This window comes from Brienomyrus brachyistius, chromosome 3 (genome assembly GCF_023856365.1).
Source record: "Brienomyrus brachyistius isolate T26 chromosome 3, BBRACH_0.4, whole genome shotgun sequence".
NCBI classification, from domain to species: domain Eukaryota; kingdom Metazoa; phylum Chordata; class Actinopteri; order Osteoglossiformes; family Mormyridae; genus Brienomyrus; species Brienomyrus brachyistius.
This window is the reverse complement of record NC_064535.1, coordinates 29,025,603-29,047,619: the sequence shown is the minus strand read 5'-3', so window position 1 is coordinate 29,047,619 and position 22,017 is coordinate 29,025,603. Positions and strand designations below refer to the sequence as shown.

General features: G+C 40.9%; 2 long non-coding RNA genes and 2 gene segments (V, D, J or C); 1 reads left to right on the top strand and 3 right to left on the bottom strand.

Moving 5' to 3' along the window:
- Window positions 1-547: 547 nt before the first annotated feature.
- On the bottom strand, window positions 548-11,389 carry LOC125738151 (Ig kappa chain V region Mem5-like). The segment is given in 4 exon segments: window positions 548-1,085; window positions 2,418-2,455; window positions 10,844-11,159; window positions 11,300-11,389. Coding segments are annotated over 4 exon segments (717 nt in total).
- On the top strand, window positions 2,604-21,083 carry LOC125738154 (uncharacterized). The gene is made up of 2 exons (XR_007396743.1): window positions 2,604-2,719; window positions 20,970-21,083. It is a non-coding gene; the product is annotated as an uncharacterized LOC125738154 (long non-coding RNA).
- Window positions 3,769-6,456, bottom strand: LOC125738153 (uncharacterized). Its single transcript, XR_007396742.1, has 3 exons — window positions 6,330-6,456; window positions 5,800-5,911; window positions 3,769-5,300 (listed from the first exon to the last, which is right to left on the bottom strand). It is a non-coding gene; the product is annotated as an uncharacterized LOC125738153 (long non-coding RNA).
- LOC125738142 (Ig kappa chain V region Mem5-like) overlaps window positions 18,804-22,017 on the bottom strand; it is a 76,418-nt gene continuing 73,204 nt past the window's right edge. Inside the window, 2 exon segments of the V gene segment in view lie at window positions 18,804-19,348; window positions 20,667-20,704. Of these exon segments, the coding sequence occupies window positions 19,032-19,348; window positions 20,667-20,704 (355 nt within the window).

Genomic DNA, 22,017 nt, shown 5'->3' with positions numbered 1-22,017 from the left:
GCCGTTGGAGCGAAACTCATATTTGCATAAACTGAGCAGGATGGTTCTGTTGCCCCCAGAATAGAGCAGGCAAATGTCCCCCAGTCCCCCTGGGGTTACAGTGAGGTAGGGTCTCAGCCCGTATCACAGAGCAGCAGATTGTCTCACACCATCACTGACTGCTTTTACAGTTTAAAAACTTTAAAAATTATATTTTGGGTTCATTGTGGAACTATATTTATTGAGTGTGTATGCTCTATATTGGAGATAATTATGGGATGCTAATTGAGTTTAATTAGAATTGTTTTATGATATATGAAGAATGAGCCCGTTATGTCGTTTGCAATATCAACTGCTCAGTATGAACCTTTTCAAACTTAAACTAAAAGTCCCTCAATGTATCTACTTCACTTTCTGCATAATAGGGAAGATAAACAGGGAAGATTTTGTACTTGTGAAAGAAGACTTATATTCAGACTTAAAAAATCTAAACTGAAAACTTCAGGACCATGTTCTGTGTCGTGATGGTATCACTGTGTGCATGTTAAAATAACCAGTTTTTATGTCAGTTTCTGTTCTTTATTGATCTATGCAACATTAATGAATAAAACACACAAGATAAAACAAGGAGACACCAAAACTAATAATACATCAGTAAAGATATTCAGTCATGGATCAAGCAAAGCACGTGATTTTCTCAAAGTAATTGGTTAGTAATTCTGAAGCGTGTAGCACAGCACAGTAAAAACACAGTAATCAGCCGCTCATCACAGGTGACGCTGAGCTCATCTACTCTGAACAGTCGGCCCTCGTCAGCGTTTGAGTGGCAGTAGCCTGGGAGCCCTGATTGGCCTCACAGACCACTGAGCCCGCCTTCTTCCACTCGTCCACAGTGAGGCTCAGGCTGCTGCTCCAGCTGTACAGGCCGTCCTTCTCCAGGAGCCCGCGGCTCGTCTCTGAGTATTTGCTGTTACCGTCCACCTTCCAGCTCAGCTTCCAGTCGGAGGGGAAGCCCCTGTTGGCCAGGCACATCAGGGTGGCCGTATTCTTGCTGGACACCTCCACACTGGAGGGGGGCAGGACCGTCAGGGTGGGGGCTCTGTTACCTAGGGGACACCAAAGGGACTTTAGGTCAGACTTCAAACTTTAAAACAAACTTTAAGTATAAATAGATACACTAAGTGGAATATGATGTAGGTTGCGTAGTGTTAAAATGGGACACTTTTGAAAATTTCCTCTCTGGAAAAAATTACAGAACCATCTCAATGTCTTGATACTTTTCTAAATACATTAATGTTCCTAGAACACTATATTGAAGAGAAAATAAAGTATTACTAAGCACATATATTTAGTGCAAAGTTTAACTGTCCCATTTTGCCAGGTATCCCAGTTTAGCAATACTCACCCTGGTTAACATAATCTGTGATTACATAAGTAGTTCTGCATGTGACAAATCACACCCCATCCTAACATCTACAGCAAACAGTCTAATGTTGCCCTTGTGCCTTATCTCAGCTTAACATATTCCCTTTTATATTGGACTTAAAATGAATGTGTAAAATACACGTCCAGAACAATCTAACTGTGAATATGAAATACGTTAAGTATCCTATTGTTAACGGTTATTATGCCAGACTGTGTATCAAAATACAAATTTTAATAACAATGACATTGTTTATGATTGAGATCCTTTTGACATGCATTAATGACCGCTTGTTCACTCACTCAGACACTGTTTGAAATAATGCGAAGTATCTCACCGAACATACACACCACGAAAAATGTATCGCAAATGTTAAACTACAAGGCATTGTTTTCGGGACAAAGATACTCGTTATCAGTTATGATAATAGTTGTTTGCAGATCTATCTATCTATCAGAATCGCCTTATCTCGTTAAAATTATGTGTCGACTAGATATGAAAACTAATGTTTAAACATTAATATTACACAGAGAGACACTTACTTCCAACGTCCAGCCTGGTACCGCCGCCGAAAGTGTACCACAGTGATTCAAGGCGCATCAGCCGCCGTACAAATACCTTACAGCAGCGCAGTACATGCAACTAACCGTTATATACCTAATATTCTATGGGTATAAACCTAACGAGTGAAAATGTCACGTTTTCTGTCACTTGGACAAACTAAGTATGCTGAAAAGTAACGTGCTGTTTGATATCTGATGCTATAGGTACGACTTGACGGTTATTATATTATTAACAAGTAACAGGCATGTGTTACAACTAATGTGTTCTCTGACCCAAGAAAGTATATAATTGATGTTTTAAATATTTCTGGATTTTGTATACATCACCCGAATCATATTCCTATTGAAGTCTCAGATATTCACCCTAATACATTTGCGATAACAGAACTTAAATGTGCGTATGTGTTAAAGATTTCTACTTGCATATTTATTATTAAAAGCTGGATACTTACTGCCAAAATCCAGTCTGGTCCCGCCGCCGAAAGTCCACCACAGTGATTGAATCTGATTGACACGCCGTACAAAAACCTCCCAGCGCTACAGCCGCGTTTCTCCTCGTAGTAATACATTAATGGACGAGTAATACTCTACTTATGCCCACATTTAGTAAAATACACGTGTACATATGTTTCTCTTTCTATGAATGTAGGAATCACAGTAATTTACAACACTTTGACTGTTCAAACCAGTATCACTTTGCAGAAATAACAGCAATTTCTGCCTGTGATTCTGTTAAATGCCGTAGAATTGCCAGGTTCTAGGCTTTCCAGTATTTCTTCAAAATCTCCTTCAAAACGATCCTGTTTGTTCCAGACATAATATGTGAATTTCCACCCAGATGCCAGAAACCGCAAGGCTTTAGAATTACCGGATGCCCAAATGGCACGTGAGATCACATCACCCTCTGCATAAGGAGAAACTCTGTATGTAAAGGAACCTACTCTAACTAGACAGAGTATTTGCATACAAACGATATTGTACTGTATTGGTGGCACGTGTCTGAGTGGCTCAGCCAGCAGCCTTGAGGTTTTCCACCTCAGGGCTTGTGGGAAATGTTCCCTATAATCCCCGCGTACAATGTTCCCTATAATCTGATTATAAATTTTAATTGTAATTGCGGTTTTTTTAGAAGAACAAAACGCTGAGGATAATAATTATAATCTGTTACAAAAACACTTGCCAATCTTGAAAGTTTCCTTCTACTTGGGTGACAAGTTCTGTCAGCCAGTCAAGCAAAGGAACATCATCACTTGTTTTCTGAAAGTGCTTCCCTTACTTCACCAAGTAAGTTTTGTTATTAATGCAACAGAGCATTAGTTTTGTCAGGAGTGTGTGGATTTTCCCTGTTCAGACATAGGAAATTACTAAACAAATAAAAGTGCAAATAATCCATGCAAATAGTTCAAGATGGAATGGTTGTTGGAGTGTGTCTCAACAGGCAAAGGAGATGTAGAATTGTGGGTAGTAACACTATATGGACAAAAGTATTGGGACACACCTCTTAATTATTCAAGTGTTCCACTCAGACCCACTGCCACGGGCATGTAAATCCAAGCACTTACTGTAGCCATGCAGTCAAGTTTACAAAATTTGTGAAATAATGTGTATTTTGATTTTTCTTTTGGGATGGTTTGGATTTCGTGAGCTTCATTCCCCATTCTGATGTCAGCACTAATGTTTGGTGTTTTCTTTACATGCAAAAGTAAAAAGCTGTCTTTTTGAACAGGGACTGGAATTTACAGAAACCTATAAGGGGTGTAAAGTGATCTATCTTATTTAACCTTTTCTTTAAAGCCTGCCTGGATTGTTTTGAGTGCAAGTTTTTTTTGCAATTTTGTGTGCTTTTTGTTTGCACCAGCGAATCACAGTCATATTTGTTTGGTAATATTTGTTTAGTTGTATTTATTCAGCTGGATCTAGATGTATTTCGTTTCCTTTTTGACAAATTTGTACATTTCTCTGTAAGCATGTTTTCGCTCCAAGTACTTTAAGTGGAAAACAGTTTAATTTTTGTAAAATTGTGCAAGTGAAGAACCCCAACTGCAGTTATTGCGTCATTTTAAATTCTGGGCCACACATACATATGGTTTAATTGATAAACTACAAACAGTAAGACATTACCAACATTAAATATGGTAATTATAAAGCTACCAAGTCATTTTGGACAATTATATGCTTCCAACTTTGTGGGAACAGTTTGGAGAAGACCCTTTTCTGTTCCAGCATGAATATTCCGAAGGTGGACAAAGAACGCACGGTCCATAAAGACATGGTTGGCTGAGTTTGGTGTGGAAGAACTCGACTGGCCTTCTTGACCCCAATCCTACTAAGCATGTTTGGGATGAAGTACAATAGAAAACCAGACAGGAGGGATGGACGTAGGGAGCAGAGGCACAAGGGGAATCAGAGGAGGATCTGTGGGTGTAGGAAAGGTTGCCAGCAGAGGATCCGGAGGGCACTGATGGCGTCCATGTCCCAGATGACAGCTCCAGAACATGGAAACACAAGACCAGGGCCAAAGCCTGATCCTGGGCAACTGTGAAGGCTGGACAGGTGCTTGGTCACCTGAGTGTGGCCACCTGAGGGGCTCAGGTCTGAGACTGGAGACACAGACACGGCCTCTTCTGAGTCGCTGGCAACCTGCTTGGGGTTTGGAGCTGGCAAACCTGTGCCTGGCAAGATGGGCGCTGCTGGTCCGAGCAAAGAGACTTGGGCAGAGTGCCGGCACCCTGGACACTCAATTAGCTGCCCCCTGCTTTATCATGATGTCACATACGGGTTAAATGCAGAGGACACATTATGTTGTTGTGCACTGATTGCTGTGGTGTGTCCACAATGACCATCCATCCATCCATCCATTTTCCAAACCGCTTATCCTATTGGGTCGCGGGGGGTCCGGAGCCTATCCCGGAAGCAATGGGCACGAGGCAGGGAACAACCCAGGATGGGGGGCCAGCCCATCGCAGGGCACACTCACACACCATTCACCCACACATGCACACCTACGGGCAATTCAGCAACTCCAATTAGCCTCAGCATGTTTTTTTTTTTTTTTGGACTGTGGGGGGAAACCGGAGTACCCGGAGGAAACCCCACGACGACACGGGGAGAACATGCAAACTCCGCACACATGTGACCCAGGCGGAGACTCGAACCCGGGTCCCAGAGGTGTGAGGCGACAGTGCTAACCACTGCACCACCATGCCGCCCCTTCCACAATGACCACTGATCCCCAAATTCTAAACTCTAAAATTCTCTGGGCTGGATGCTGGTGACTCTGGTTCCCTCTGGGTCTCCAGTGTGCATAGCTTCCTCTCCGTCTTCAAAAACGCAGCCTAAACGTATGGAGGGCACTGCTTGGTAAGGAGTAATTACTGCTAAACAAATGTAATGGATGCACAGTGCACATTAATTTCTGTTCAGGGTTTTGCATTGGATACTTCCAATATTGAATGCTTATGTATGGATTCTGATAACATTACAAAAAATTAACGTGTAAGATATTTTGTTTCATTGATTTAAACGTTTACATTTTGTTCACAGTCCTCTGGCAGAAGCTGAAGACCACAGAAACATTACTCACATTCTTGAACACTCAGAGGGAACATTGGTTCTGGGTTCAGTTCCCAGTCCTGCGTGTGTGTTTTCTATGTTCTCACTGTATTCCAGTGAGTTTTCTCTAGATGATCCAGTCCCTCAAAGTAGTCCAAATGCATGTAGTTAGGAAAACTGTTTCTTTAATTTGACAGTAGTGTGTGTTCTGTGACGGACCAGCATCCCATCCATGGAGTATTTGCCCAGTTCCCTCTGCTTCCGGAGAGATGCCATGCTCACCAAGTCTCCAGTTGACATAATTCCTGTAGCGTCCCCGGTTGAAATGATGGTCTCTCAGACTGATGGTTCACAATCCTTTATTTAACCTTGCCTTGTGAACTCACCGTAAGAGCTATAAAGTGTACAGAAAACAATCACTATTAGTAGCTCAGACAGCAAGTTGCCTTTAACACCTTTCCTTATTCAAAACATAAAGAATTATCTTTCCTTTAAGTTCTAACATCCTTTTGTTGACATTTTCTACAGATTACCTTTTACACGTATATTCAATTAAACCATTTTAACAATGCTTTTAAACACCTTTGAATCACGAAATAAACTAAAGTAAATCATTGTCAAATTGTCCGTGACCTTACATGACAAATAAAACAAAGCAGCTTGTAAATTATAACCCTTTAACACGCTTAAATTATCCGTGCTCTTTAGCACCTTGTAGTGCGCAAAAACGGACTCCATTTTACTCGGCAAAACACCTTACAACAGAAATATTCAAACATATATACATTTACGAATCAACCTTCAAAACCCACCTCGTTCCTCATCAACCAGGAGCTAAAACCATCACTGGTATTTAAGAAATTAACCTTAATGAATCGTAATATTACTACTCCTTTATCACGGAGCACACCATGCTTCTACTTCCATGGAATTTTCCCGCTGCTGTGCGGTTTGCGACACTGGTTTACGGCATCTTGTTGCTCTATGTTCCTTCAAAATAAAAGCAGTTCTTTCACAACACAAGGCATCACTCGTCTTATACAGTTAAACAAGGAATAACATTTGTAACCAATAAATGTAATAAACGAAATATTAATACGGTCATTTACAATTCCTACACAGCTTCTTAAAGAAGCATTTGTGGCTCTTGGTCCTAGTGTGTTGTCCATTATCTAATCTAGTCTGCTTACTGGCACAGCCCCCTCTGATTTCAAGCATGCTGCTTCACAGCCCCTTGTTAGGAAGCATAACCTGGATTCCAAGAAATTTAATAACTTTTGCCCAGTCTCGAAAACTGTCTTTCAAAAACTTTGGAGGAAGCATTTCATACTATTGACCTTTTTAAGTGAACACAACCTTTTGGAAAACTGCCAGCCTGATTTTAGAGCACTACATAGTACTGAATGATTTACAGTAACAAATGATTTACAGTACAGCTCATGGGTGATGCTAGAAAATTTGCTACTCTGGTTCTTTTCGACCTGAGTACTGCTTTCGATCATACCCTACTCATTGAGCACCTTAAACATGCCATTGGCATCCAGAGAACTGCACTCAATTGGTTTGTATCCAATCTTCGGCAAAGAACATTTTTGGTTAACATAAGTAGTTGTTTATCATTCACAGCTGCTGTCAGCTCTGCGGTTCCTCAAGGGTCCATCCTAAGCCCCACTATCTTCTCTATCTGTATGCACCCCATATTTAAGAAGCATAAGATCTCCTTTCATTGTCATGATGATGTTACAGTTATATTTGCCTCTAGAACTAATGGATACTTGCACCTTCACAAGGTTAAAGAGTGCTTGCAGGATGTTAAGCAGTGGCTTGCTAATTATTTTTTACACTCAAACGGAGATAAAACAGATAGAATTCTGTTTGGATACTCAGCTTCTACTTCACTAGTCCACTACTGTCATATGCTAAACCATATATCAAGAATCTCAGAGAGCTTTTTGACTCTGATCTCAGATTAGATAAGCAAATTATCTTTGTGGTCAGAGGAGCATTATACCAATTTCGTTTGGTTTCAAAAATTAAATCTGTTCTGTCTTTTTAATAATTTAAAGAACCATGCTTTTATATCATCTGGACATGACTGCTGTAATTCCCTTTTCTCAGGTCTGTGTAAGTCATCTTTATATCGTTTACAGTTGGTACAAAATGCAGCTGCTAGACTGCTAACTGGTACCAAAAGGCGGGAACATGTGATAGTTACGGGAATCGTAATATTTCATAGGCGTATTTTAACCCACTAACAGTAAACTTCCTGAAAAGTAAACTTTGATTTATCTACCCCTTCAGCACCTGCAGTTAATTTTACTGCAGGCGTCTGAGTCACAGTAATCTGGCCTCATAAATGACATCATTTGAAATATTTGAACAAATATTATCGCATCATTACCATAGTTTGTAGTTTGTATTATACATGCACAGACTTTTCAGGCAGGTGCTCAAACAGAAGGCCATGGCTAATGGGTACTTTTTGCTGATGTAAATTTTCACGGTGGGGGGTATGGGCGGGTTTCAGTGTTTGCCGTTTATGTTAACATGTTGGGTAATTCATATTTTTTTTGTGAAAAATTGTTTTATTTTGAAAAAGCTAAATAAAAAAGCACCCCCCTCACAGGTACAAGCACAACTATCAGAAATAAGTACAGAATACAGGAATATTATATAAAAGGTTAATTAGTTAGACAAGATTATCAGAAATAAAAGCTCTTAATCCGGTCAAAAGCTGCACTCCATCTCATCAGTGTTTGGGATCTAGCCCCATACATCCTAGCGGTTGACAGCTCCACTGAGATAATACTAAACAGATTAAGAGCCCATAAGCGCCTACACATTAAGCGTGGGGGGTTCCAACAGCTATAACTAGTAACTCCTTAGCTGCTGTAAAGGAACAAGGCGGTGGCTTCTCTGAAAAGGTGTGAGTGCAAAAGCTGAAAAGTCTCTTAGAAAAAACAATTTAGGAGTTAAGATGATGTCTTTGTCCAATAGGATTTAAATATCAGTAGCTAACTAACACCAGATTGAATTAAGAGCTGAGCAAGTGCCGTGTACCCCTTGTGGACATAGGTTGCCGTTGGGAGAGCTGGAAAGACGCATATAAAATCGTTTTTAAAGGTGTCAAATACATTATGTGCGCCAATTTCCAGTGCATCATGTGATGATAGGGATTTTTAGAGGACATTGTTACTTCCCATTTCCTCCGGGTGCTCCGGTTTCCCCCCACAGTCCAAAGACATGCTGAGGCTAATTGGAGTCGCTGAATTGCCCATAGGTGTGCATGTGTGAGTGAATGGTGTGTGAGTGTGCCCTGCGATGGGCTGGCCCCCCATCCTGGGTTGTTCCCTGCCTCGTGCCCATTGCTTCCGGGATTGGCTCCGGACCCCCCCGCGACCCAGTAGGATAAGCGGTTTGGAAAATGGATGGATGGTTGGATGTTACTTCCCATGTGTGCTCAGAAAATGTGTCTTACACATCGATTTCAAAATCTTTTGACCAAACTGCAACTGCTCCTAAAGGTCTGTATGAAGATCTGAGGAGAAATGAACATATAGAGGAAGCAGAGATAGAAAAGGCATTGTCGAAAAACATTAAATTAAGGAGAGGATATTGTTGTGACCGCCGGGTGATCGGGTGAGCGTGCAGGCAGGCGAACGAGCAGGAACAGGCAAGCAGGCAAAGTGCGGGGAAACGGGGTTTACTCTCAGGACTCGGGGCAGGAAACAGACGACAACTAACATCAATGACAGACAATGAACTGAGGCAAGATGGGGACTAAAATAGACAAGACAACAGGGTACAGCTGGGTACAATCAGGGAAGCACACGTGGATAATGAGGGGGCGTGGCACACACGAGGATCGTACGAGCTGGGTGTGACAGATATAGAGGCAACTCTGAATTTATAGGGACCCCATAGGCATGGAGAGCTGATCTAATGCACAAATACATAAAGAATGTAACGGCAGGGATGTTATATTGAGCCTTAATATCCTGAAATGTCCTTCGACCTTTATCATTGAACAGATGCCCAAAACTAGTAATATTGCATTATGCCCACTGAAAGCATCTACTGTAAATGGAGTTACCAGATAGAAACCCATTGTTATTGAAAAGAGGAAGATGGTAATGCCAGTTTGGTATGGGGCCAGCCTGTCTTTCCAAAGGTGGACACCAGATAGGATATAATTGGGCCAAAACGGAGATTACATTGCTTTGTTGAAATACTGCAAAAGACCAAGTCTTTTAAATTATATGGAGCCACCAAGGATTCTTCCACTTTGGAGCCTGAGTTGAACCAAACTGATAAAGGGCAAAGAATGAATGATTGAGCAAAGAGTTTAAAATTAGGAAAGGAGAGATCTCCATCCATCCTACTACGCTGAATAGTGGTCAACCTAATGCGAGAGCGCGTCCCATTCCAGATATACTTGAGTAGGATAGAAGCCAATCGGATCCAGAAGTGAGGAGGGGAAGGCAAAGGTAAGATGGCACTGTAAAAGGTCACGCATGGTAGGATATTCATTTTAACAACTGAGATGCGCGTATATAGGGAATTAGGTAAATGTGTCCAGTTTGAAAGATTGGCACTAATGACTGACAGGATTTTCTTAAATTATTGTTCACAGCCCTGGTGCATGCCTCTACTCAAAGAAAAGGACTGTGAACATATTTGACCTGTTAAGACAGCTGCCCTGGGATTATTCTGTAATCATGCTAATAAAGTCAGAACATAAACCCATATGTTCCAGGACAGACCAAAGGTAGTGGAACTCAAGGCGTTCAAAAGCTTTCATAGCGTCCAAAGAGAAAATACCACAGGGGTCTCCGATTGATCAGCAGAATAAATTATATGTAGTAAGTGACGGAGATTGTCAGAGTCTGAACGAGAGTTTATAAACCCTGTTTGGTCTTCATGAACCAACTTGGTCATAAAAGATTCAAATCGGCGTGAGAGAACTTTGGCATACAATTTGACGTCTACTCCAAGCAAGGAAAGTGCACGGTAATTACAACATGAGGTAGGGTCCTTATCTTTTTTCAAAAGAAGGGAGACGACAACTGTGTTGAAATCTTGTCTAAAGGACCCTTGTTATACTGAGTAATTTATCATGTCAAGCATGAGTGGAGTTACTTAATATTGGTAAAAATCATATTTTATAAACATGTTTTAACCCTGTTACACATACTGAACTTTGGTTTATAGAGCTTTGGTTTAGATTCCCCTTCAGCACCTGCAGTGAGTCCCAGCTGCAGCAGTGCAGTCACTGTGCAGTCTGACTGAGGGAGGTTTTTGTACGGCTCTGTATCACTGTGTGAACACAGCACCACTATGGTGACTCTGACAGTAATAATCACCTACATCTTCAGCCTGGACTCCACTGATGGTCAGAGTGAAGTCAGTAGTAGATCCGCTGCCAGTGAATCGAGACGGAGTCCCAGAGATACGTCTATTTGCGTAATAGATTAAGAGTTTAGGAGCTTCTCCAGGTTTCTGCTGGTACCAGGCCATACAAGCATAAGAGGTCCCAGCATCATACACTGGGCTGCTGGTTTTACAGTTTATAGTGACTGTCTGTCCTGAGGAAGCTGATATCAGCTCTGGAGTCTGAGTCACAGTCACTTGTCCTCTGGATTCTGAAAATACAAAATATTAACATATAAACAACTGAATAAACATACAAAATTTCCACACTTAGAATCTTCAGACATCTAAATGAAAAATGCACAATTCATCAAGGAATGTGTTGCAAAAATACAAGCTTGTTCTGTTTTACCGTGAGTGAGGATGAAGAGCAAGATGCTGAGGCTGATCAAAGTCATGTTTGTTTGGAGTCTGTTGTGATGAAGGGCAGCTGTCAGTCATGAAGTGTTAAACCTCCTGGAATATAAACCCTCCCAGAGCACTGAGGCATGAGCTGAAAATGCAAAGTATCTTCTGACTGACATCATAACCACAGAGCACATATGTAATATTTGTTGTTCCAAAATGATAACCAGTTCATTATGCCCAGGAAAAAGGCAAACCTTTAATAGTCTGTTTGTTACAGTGGGACATCAAAGGTTTTAAAGTGAAGTAAAATTAAAATGATGACTGATATAAATGTGTTACCATCTGCCCCCTTCCGAGACTCTCAGACCTCATTTCTGTCCTTCCTGGTTCCTGTACTAAAATTCTGTGATGAATTAGCAGGTTTCATGTGCATCAGATACATGTGTTAATGTGTAATGAGGCTAATGTTGATCCCATCTGCAGCAATAATTCTTATTACATCATGTTAACAGTTATGTATTGCAGGGCTCAGAGTTTGAGCTGAGTGCCTGTGTGTCTTGCTATAGCATAGCTTGTGTTATTCCTGGGTGTTTGTCTTGCTAAGTCGGCATGAAGGGCATCACTAGGGCTCTGTAGCCCCCAGTAAATGTACGCTAATTACTTTAAATGGTGCGCTATAATTCATTTTCTTTATAACCAGAATCTGCTAATAGAGACTTATCCCCCCTTTTCATAAATCTCTAGTGACTCTCTTGGTCGGTGCCCCCTCAGAATACAGTGCCCTAGGCGGTTGCCTATGTCACCTAAAGGGTTGTCCGGCACTGGTTGGCAGCATTGTTGCTGGCTTAGTGGTTTGTGCAACACTATCTTGTTTCTTGGGTCTGTTGTTACTGATGACCAGTGTCTTGAGTTCCTGGTCCTAGTTAGCCTGTGTCTTGTTGTAGGGTTCATGGTCCTGATTAGCCGAATTTCCACAGCCGGTTAGGTGGGAAACTGTTGTCTTGTTCTTAGGTTTGCCGTGATCATGCTGTTTTGTGTTTCAGCCCCACTTCCTGTTTCCTGGGTCCTGCTTCCTGTTCCTGCTTTTCCAGTCCTCTGCACTTGAGTCTGCCTTTTGTGCACCTCGTCCTGGAGCCGCCCAATCAGTCAGCAGCCCCTAGTCCCACTGATCACCTGTTTATTATCTCAGGGGCCAGTGGGGAGAAAACCTGGCTTTGTGAATAGATGGCCCAGTTTGGGCAGCTCTCTTTCAGGATGCTTGTGAAAGCCAACAAATGTGTTTTTAACTGAATAAGTCCCCATCGTGACACTAACTACTCACATTGAGCCTCCAGGTGCTTAATATTTCCTAATTGAGTAAAATACACTCAGTGGCCAGTTTTTTCAGTATCACTTCAAGTTGGACCCTTTTCATTCTCTCCAAGCAGCCTAGTTTTGTGACTGCACTCATTACCAAGGTGTTTTCAGCAGCTATTGTATTTCTTGTACAGACCCACTGAGTGTCCAGCCAGTCCAGTCTGCTGGACCCCCAGGTACTTAAACCACTAAAGTTTGCAAGGACATACATGCTCAGATCTGCACAAACCTGTAATTCTGGCAAGAAATGATTAATGATTATCACTAAGGTGATGAATTGCATATCTGCTCATCAGACTGGGTCCAGCGTGGCCCATTAACCTTCAGTCTATGGGCCTGATGGCCCAGGATGGTCATTTGCATAGAGGAGACACTTTGCATAAGCAGCACATGCTTCAGTGCCTTGATGGTGCTTATAATCCTCTTCATAACACTTCATGACTGACAGCTGTCTGTACTTCACAGCGACAGACACCAACACAGCTATGGCGTCTATCAGCATCTTCATTGTGGTTTTTGCCTTTTTCTATCAAGGTAATATTCTGTACTTTTTATTGACAAATTATAGTAATTTTTAATACAGATAATTCAAAAATAATATGTAAAGCTTAATATACATATTCAGCTCATTGTTCTCTGGCTAAATACAACCATTGATATTCATTTTTTATAATACGGATTCATTTACAAAATTAAAATTACAAAAAAATACTGTTTGACTTGTTATTTCTCTTATTTTATTTCTAATGTCTTTACATTTTGATGTTACTTTCAGAATCCAGTGGTCAGGTCACTGTGACTCAGAAACCTGCAGTAAAGGCTGTTCTCCATGGACAGACTGTCACTGTGAGCTGTAAAGTCAGTACGGCTGTGTATGGCAATGACGAGTTACACTGGTACCAACAGAAACCGGGAGAAGCTCCTAAACTGTTAATCTACGAAGCAACACAACTTTTCTCCGGGACTCCGTCTCGATTCACTGGCAGCGGATCTAGTACTGACTTCACTCTGACCATCAGTGGAGTCCAGGCTGAAGATGCAGGAGATTATTACTGCCAGAGTTACCATAGTGGTCCTGTGTTCACACAGTGATACAGAGCCGTACAAAAACCTCCCTCAGTCAGACTGCACAGTGACTGCACTGCTGCAGCTGGGACTCACTGCACGTGCTGAGGGGGAAATTAAACTTAAAGTGCCCCAGAGGAGATCAAACCAGTGTAACAGACTGAAAACACACAGGTCTGAGTGTTGAATGTACCGATTCACACATATAGTACATGCTGTATAGTCACTACCCTGTCCAGTATCTTGCAAAAATATAGTAATTTTCAAATGAAAATATTTTAAACAATAGCTACAATAGGCTGAATGTATAAGTACAGTAGCTGGTCTTATAAATAACTGATCTTTCTTTGAATATAGGAGCCCTACTGTGGGAATTAGGCACTGCACAGGCTAGGTCAACTTTATACTGAAGACTAAGTGTTTGCTTTTTTTTTTGGGGTAACACACTTAAAATTGACGTTAATGCCCACATTTAGTGTCAAGACATACAAAATGTGCACCTTAACATGTATCATTCAGATGAATGGAATTATTTAAGCGTGAGCGGCACCAGTGCGAATGCAGAATTTGAACATAACTCCACCACATTCTGTGGAATGGTTTCTCCAAGTGCTGAATATGCAAGCAGTGATGTGGACAGTGTGTATGGGTCACGCAGCTGTGAAACCTACCCGGCGTAGGGAACCTGCTGGCTGACACACAGGTCTGAACACTCCTCTAGTGAAGCATGACTCGTGCATCTTGTACGTCTTGATGACACAGTGGTGAGGGAGGCAGGTATGTCCTATTTCACACTGCTCACGTCTATGGGAGGCCTAAAGGGTACATTCTGATTGTGTTAACACGTTATTATGCATTAAAACATTCAAAATGTGGACATTATGTCAGTTTTCAGTGTGTTAATGTGATGATAGGTAACGTTTTCACTGTCTTGGTCTTCCATATCTTTACTGCTCTGCGATGATACTTTAAGCTTCACAAGGACTAGTTACTAACCACGTGATTATGACACTGACTAATAATGTTTTATTTGCGTTTCCATATTTTTTCCTCAGAAAATTTGATTGATAATGATATACAGTGGTACCTCAGTACTCAAACTCATTAGAATTTGAATTTCTTAAAAGTTGAACCATCCAGTTAAAAAAAATGACCTAGAACTCAATTTGAATCTCAGAAGTCGAACTGTGAACGTCAACCAAAGATAACATGTAGGCGCCGGGAAATGAGTCACGCGGAACGTCTCTCAGCGGAAACAAAGGACAACACTTCAGTCTCAGCCTCAAATTCGCTATGATAGCATTGTTTTTTGGTGATAGTGCTTTTTTAATTGAAAATACTGTATCAGGTAATACACTGTACTTTAAATCATTTTGGTAGCCATTGCACACCAAAAAGTTACGCAATAGTAGTAAAAATATCACAACCTAAAAGTTCGCGATTTACGAACAAATTAACGAATACAGAGTAATAATAAAAATAAACAATGGACCGCATGTCATAGTCTGGTGTTGCCGCTGTCTCGGTTTATGAAAACGGTATCATTGTTTTTTTTTTTTTAACTTTACACATTGTTTGGATACATATATTTTCTTACTTTACAAATTACAGTTTTGATAAATGTGCTTAGATGTGTTTAGTAAATGCTTGTTTTATCCTGTTCATTTTGTGTTTAAATGCTAAAACAAAAAACATATTTAGGTGTAATTTTTTGGGGCCGGGAAACAATTAATCGGTTTTCTATTATTTCTTATGGGGAAAATTCGATCAGAACTCGAAATTTTTAGGATTTGAACCTGAGTTCTGAATGGATTAAGCTTGAGTTCTGAGGTACCACTGTATGCTGTACAAAACTTGCCATCATTTATTAGTGGAATAATGCTACATTGTTTCTTATTCTGTGGAAAATTAAAGATTGATTTGTTGGCAAGGTTTAATAATAAATTAGAAACATTGTGAATCATATAAAAAAAAAAAAATATATGAAAAAGCTGTGTGCAACCCCCCCCCCCACCCAATATCTGTCAAATAATTAACAAAATGATTTCTTTAGCCACCTTGATTTGGGGAGCAATTTTGTATGAAATTACATGCTTATTTAGCACAAATGTCAGAGTTGTTCTTGTGTGGTGGGAAAGCAACATACAAAAGAGGCCAAAAACTAAAAAAGTTCCTGCTTGAGACAGCCTAGGAACTTGCAACCAGGAACTAAGGGCCTTATTTGTAAAGGCTTCGTATGAACAAGGTGAAATCAAGCAATGCACAGTGCGTGGTATGGGTGACGACCCCTCACAGCACCACCCACTTGTGTTTCCTGACTGCTGTGCAGGGCATGGCCGTGGAACGGGATGGGACAGTCAAGGGGTATGTGTTCTGGTTCTCCATAGCAACAGCAGAGGGTGCTCCACTGGGGGTGGTGCCATGGTCAAGCTGCCGGTAATGTAGTACCCATGGTCTCCCTGTCATACACTTCTGGATCCTCTCTGATGCCAGCATGACTCCATGGTGCACAGCGTGACACAGTCAGGATCTCCTCTGCATCTCCTACTTGCTCCACCACCTCGGTCAGCATGGTTGATTTCTGCAAATATGCTGGTGTAGTTGCTCAGGGAAGAGCGTCCGCAGAAAACCACTGAGAACCAGGTCTGTTTGCACTGCACAGGAAGACTTGGGGTAGCCCTGCTGCCCATAGCCCTGGAGATCAGCTGCAAATGAAGTCAGAGTTTCACCCTCTTGCCTGAGACAGTAACCAACTATCCCACTGGGTTAGCCCCCTTAGCCCCCACATACACGGTGGGCATGTAAACACATCCATCATGCACAATAATCATGAGGCACAAGTTCACACACGATGTACATATAAGTACAACACAATACACATTATTTACAACTAATTATTACACATTTAAACATATTTACAACTGCAACTGGGCCAGGTTCCCCAAGGTGCACTGGGTTTTCCCCAAGCCCTGCATGGCACCGCTATACGTTTGTGGTGAATGAATGGGATCCACGCCATTTTTAAACCACAACCCTGCATGTAAACATATTTGATGCAGGGTAGTTCTGCAGAGTTAATTACCATGACAATATGTGCCGTTTGAAAGTGAGCTGCGTAATTGGGATTAAATCTCATTTAACCTCACTCAGCTAGTAAGACAGTGAGACTGATTACTTTACATCCAAATATTAGGTGGAAAGATGCTTTCGTGACAGTAGAAGGACATAATAAAAATGTGTTAAAGTGAAAAAGTTGTACAAAGACATAAATGCATAGTATTTTTTAAAACCATCCAACAATTTTTTATAAGTGTTTGTCCTATTTAGGGTCGCGGGGGTCCGGAGCCTATTCCAGAGGGTATGGGGACAAGGCAGGGAGCCAACCAGGATCGCAGGCATTTCTAGTTCTTACATTTAGAATATAAAAACAATTGAATATGAAATAAAAAAAAACAAAAGTGTAAGCTAGAGCTGCAATATTCATAATTTTGATCTATTTAAAAATAAAATAATTTGAATTAATTCCAATAGTGTTTCATGGCGACTTGAAGTCTTTGTTATTAGCACAGGTGCCACCTAGTGGTAAGTCACCTCAAAACGGAGAAGAAAAGGTGGCCTGGAGTTTTTCACATACAGTAGCTGGGGAGTGGCTACATGCGTTGTGAGAAATGTAAAAGAAACAACTAGATGGGCATGAAAGAGTGTTTGAAACAGAAACGTCCGGGTGCAGCGGCGAATTCTGTGAGATTATTTCGGTTACCTTGAAAGTTATGTTTAGTACAATAAGAGTACCTACTTTTCAGTGTTTTTGTTTGTCTTGAAAAGAAGCCTTTTTTCAACTATGCACTTCCGGAAAGAACTATTAGGCAACTTTATTTTTAGCTTTTTATAGATAAGACAGGGGTGGCATGGTGGTGCAGCGGTTAACACTTTTGCCTCACGCCTCTAGAACCCGGGTTCGAGTCTCTACCTGGGTCACATGTGTGTGGAGTTTGCATGTTCTCCTCTGTCGTCGTGGGGTTTCTTCCGGATACTCCAGTTTCTCCCCACAGTCCAAAAACATGCTGAGGCTAATTGGAGTTGCTAAATTGCCCGTAGGTGTGCATGTGTGAGTGACTGGTGTGTGAGTGTGCCCTGCGATGGGCGGCCCCCCATCCTGGGTTGTTCCCTGCCTCATGCCCATTGCTTCCGGGATAGGCTCCGGACCCCCCGCGACCCAGTAGGATAAGCGGTTTGGAAAATAGATGGATAAGACAATTGAGTTATTCTCATTGCAAAACAATTCAGTATATTTTATATAATAATGGAAGATCAGTACTTAGAAATAAACAATAGATACTTGCAACAGAGCTGATCAAACAAATCCAGATCATAAAAGAAGTGAACCGATTAACCATGAACAGATATGAAACCCAGAAAGCATGGGTAGCATTAGGGTTAGGATTAGGTTTAGGATTAGGGTTAGGATTAGCTAAAAAAAAGGTATTATTTACAGGTGTGCATAATTAAATGAAATTAAGTGAAATCGATTCTGGAACTATTACAAAAAATATTTGTTCTTACTGAATAATGTAAAAAGTACTGATGTATCCAGTGAGAGGCTGACATTTCCGCTTCCTGTCCCCTGATCAGAAATGGGGTGAGTCCCACCCCCTCACAGCTGCCCCAGTCCAGCTTGTTTAAACCCTGAAACTAAACTCTCAGCCGTTGGAGCGAAACTCCTATTTGCATAAACTGAGCAGGACGGTTCCGCTGCCCCCAGAATAGAGCAGGCAAATGTCCCCCAGTCCCCATGGGGTTACAGTGAGGTGGGGGCTCAGCCCGTATCACAGAGCAGCAGATTGTCCCACATGATCACTGACTGTTTTCAGTGGGTTTCAGTTAGCAGTTTTATGTATTTTAGTTACATTGAGACATAAATATATTTCTGTACATTTGATTTAATGATTTATTAAATGAGTTTTATTAGAACAGTGTTTGCTCCATTTTATGAAGAATGAGCCTGTGATGTGGTTTGTAATCTCAGTATAGAGGAACTGCTCAGTATGAACCTGCTTGTTAAAATATCCAGTTATGATGACAGTCGGTTTGTCAGACAGAATGAAATATTTATTTAGCTCTGCAGCTTTCAGGAATAAGATACACAAGATAATATAATGTGACACAAAAGCCTATAAAACATTAGTAAAGATATTCAGTCATGGATCATACAAAGCACATTATTTTTTCTATATCATCACTAAATCAGAAGCGTGTAGCACAACACGGTAAAAACACAGTAATCAGCCGCTCATCACAGGTGACGCTGAGCTCATTTACTCTGAACAGTCGGCCCTCGTCAGCATCTGAGTGACAGCAGCCTGGGAGCCCTGATTGGCCTCACAGACCACTGAGCCCGCCTTCTTCCACTCGTCCGCAGTGAGGCTCAGGCTGCTGCTCCAGCTGTACAGGCCGTCCTTCTCCAGGAGCCCGCGGCTCGTCTCCGCCACTTTGCTTTTACCGTCCACCTTCCAGCTCAGCTTCCAGTCGGAGGGGAAGCCCCTGTTGGCCAGGCACATCAGGGTGGCCGTGTTCTTGCTGGACACCTCCACACTGGAGGGGGGCAGGACTGTCAGGGTGGGGGCTCTGTTACCTAGGGGACACCAAAGGGACTTTAGGTCAGAGTTCAAATTTTAAAACAAACTTTAAGTTTAAATAGATACACTAAGTGGAATATGACGTAGGTTGCATATTGTTAAAATGGGACACTTTTGAAAATTTCCTCTCTGGAAAAAAATACAGAACCATCTCAATGTCTTGATACCATTCTAAATACATTAATGCTCCTAGAACACTACATAGAAGAGAAAATAAAGCATTACTAAGCACATATATTTAGTGCAAAGTTTAACTGTCCCATTTTGCCAGGTATCCCAGTTTAGCAATACTCACCCTGGTTAACATAATCTGTGATTACATAAGTAGTTCTGCATGAGACAAATCACACCCCATCCTAACATCTACAGCAAACAGTCAAATATTGCCCTTGTGCCTTATCTCAGCTTAAGATATTCCCTTTTATATTGGACTTAAAATGAATGTGTAAAATACACGTCCAGAACAATCTAACTGTGAATATGAAATACGTTAAGTATCCTATTGTTAACGGTTATTATGTCAGACTGTATATCAAAATCCAAATTTATATAACAATCACATTGTTTATGATTGAGATCCTTTTGACATGCATTAATGACCGCTTATTCACTCACTCAGAAACTGTTTGAAATAATGCGAAGTATCTCATCGAACATACACACCACGAAAAATGCATCGCAAATGTTAAACTACAAGGCATCGTTTTCGGGACAAAGATACTCGTTATCAGTTATGATAATAGTTGTTTGCAGATCTATCAGAATCGCCTTATCTCGTTAAAATTATGTGTCGACTAGATATGAAAACTAATGTTCAAACATTAATATTACAGAGAGACACTTACTTCCAACGTCCAGCCTGGTACCGCCGCCGAAAGTGTACCACAGTGATTCACGGCGCATTAGCAGCCGTACAAAAACCTCACAGCAGCGCAGTACATGCAACTAACCGTTTAATACCTAATATTCTATGGGTATAAACCTAACGAGTGAAAATGTCACGTTTTCTGTTACTTGGACAAACTAAGTATGCTGAAAAGTAACGTGCTGTTCGATATCTGATGTTATAGGTACCACTTGACGGTTATTATATTATTAACAAGTAATAGGCATGTGTTACATCTAATGTGTTCTCTGACCCAAGAAAGTATATAATTGATGTTTTTAATATTTCTGAATTGTGTATACATCACCCGAATCATATTCCTATTGAAGTCCCAGATATTCACCCTAATACATTTGCGATAACAACAGAACTTAAATGTGCGTATATGTTTCTACTTGCATATTTATTATTAAAAGCTGGATACTTACTGCCAACATCCAGTCTGGTCCCGCCGCCGAAAGTCCACCACAGTGATTGAATCTGATTGACACGCCGTACAAAAACCTCCCAGCGCTACAGCCGCGTTTCTCCTCGCAGTAATACATTAATGGACGAGTAAAACTCTACTTATGCTCACATTTAGTAAAATACACGTGGTACATATCTTTCTCTTTCTATGAATGTATGAATCACAGTAATTTACAACACTTTGACTGTTCAAGCCAGTATTGCATTGCAGAAATAACAGCAACTTCTGCCTGTGATTTTGCTAAATGCCGTAGAATTGCCAGGTTCTAGGCTTTCCAGTATTTCTTGAAAATCTCCTTCAAAACGATCCTGTTTGTTGCAGACATAATATGTGAATTTCCACCCAGATGCCAGAAACCGCAAGGCTTTAGAATTACCGGATGCCGAAATGGCACGTGAGATCACATCACCCTCTGCATAAGGAGAAACTCTGTATGTGAAGGAACCTACTGTAACCAGACAGAGTATTTGCATAAAAAAACGATACTGTACTGTATTGGTGGCACGTGTCTGAGTGGCTCAGCCAGCAGCCTTGAGGTTTTCCACCTCAGGGGTTGTGGGAAATGTTCCCTATAATCCTCTCATGCAATGTTCCCTATAATCTGTTTATAAATTTTAATTGTAATTGCGGTTTTTTTAGAAGAACAAAACGCTGAGGATAATAATTATAATCTGTTACAAAAACACTTGCCAATCTTGAAAGTTTCCTTCTACTTGGGTGACAAGTTCTGTCAGCCAGTCAAGCAAAGGAACATCATCACTTGTTTTCTGAATGTGCTTCCCTAACATCACCAAATAAGTTATGTTATTAATGCAACAGAGCATTAGTTTTGTCAGGAGTTCGTGGATTTTTCCTGTTCAGACATAGGAAATTACTAAACAAATAAAAGTGCAAATAATCCATGCAAATAGTTCAAGATGGAATGGTTGTTGGAGTGTGTTTCAACAGGCAAAGGAGATGTAGAATTGTGGGTAGTAACACTATATGGACAAAAGTATTGGGACACACCTCTTAATCATTCAAGTGTTCCATTCAGACCCATTGCCACAGGCATGTAAATCCAAGCACTTACTGTAGCCATGCAGTCAAGTTTACAAAATTTGTGAAATAATGTGTATTTTGATTTTTCTTTTGGGATGGTTTGGATTTCGTGAGCTTCATTCCCCATTCTGATGTCAGCTCTAATGTTTGGCGTTTTCTTTATATATAAAAGTAAAAAGCTGACTTTTTGAACAGGGACTGGATTTTACAGAAACCTATAAGGGGTGTTAAGGGATCTATCTTATTTAACCTTTTCTTTAAAGCCTGCC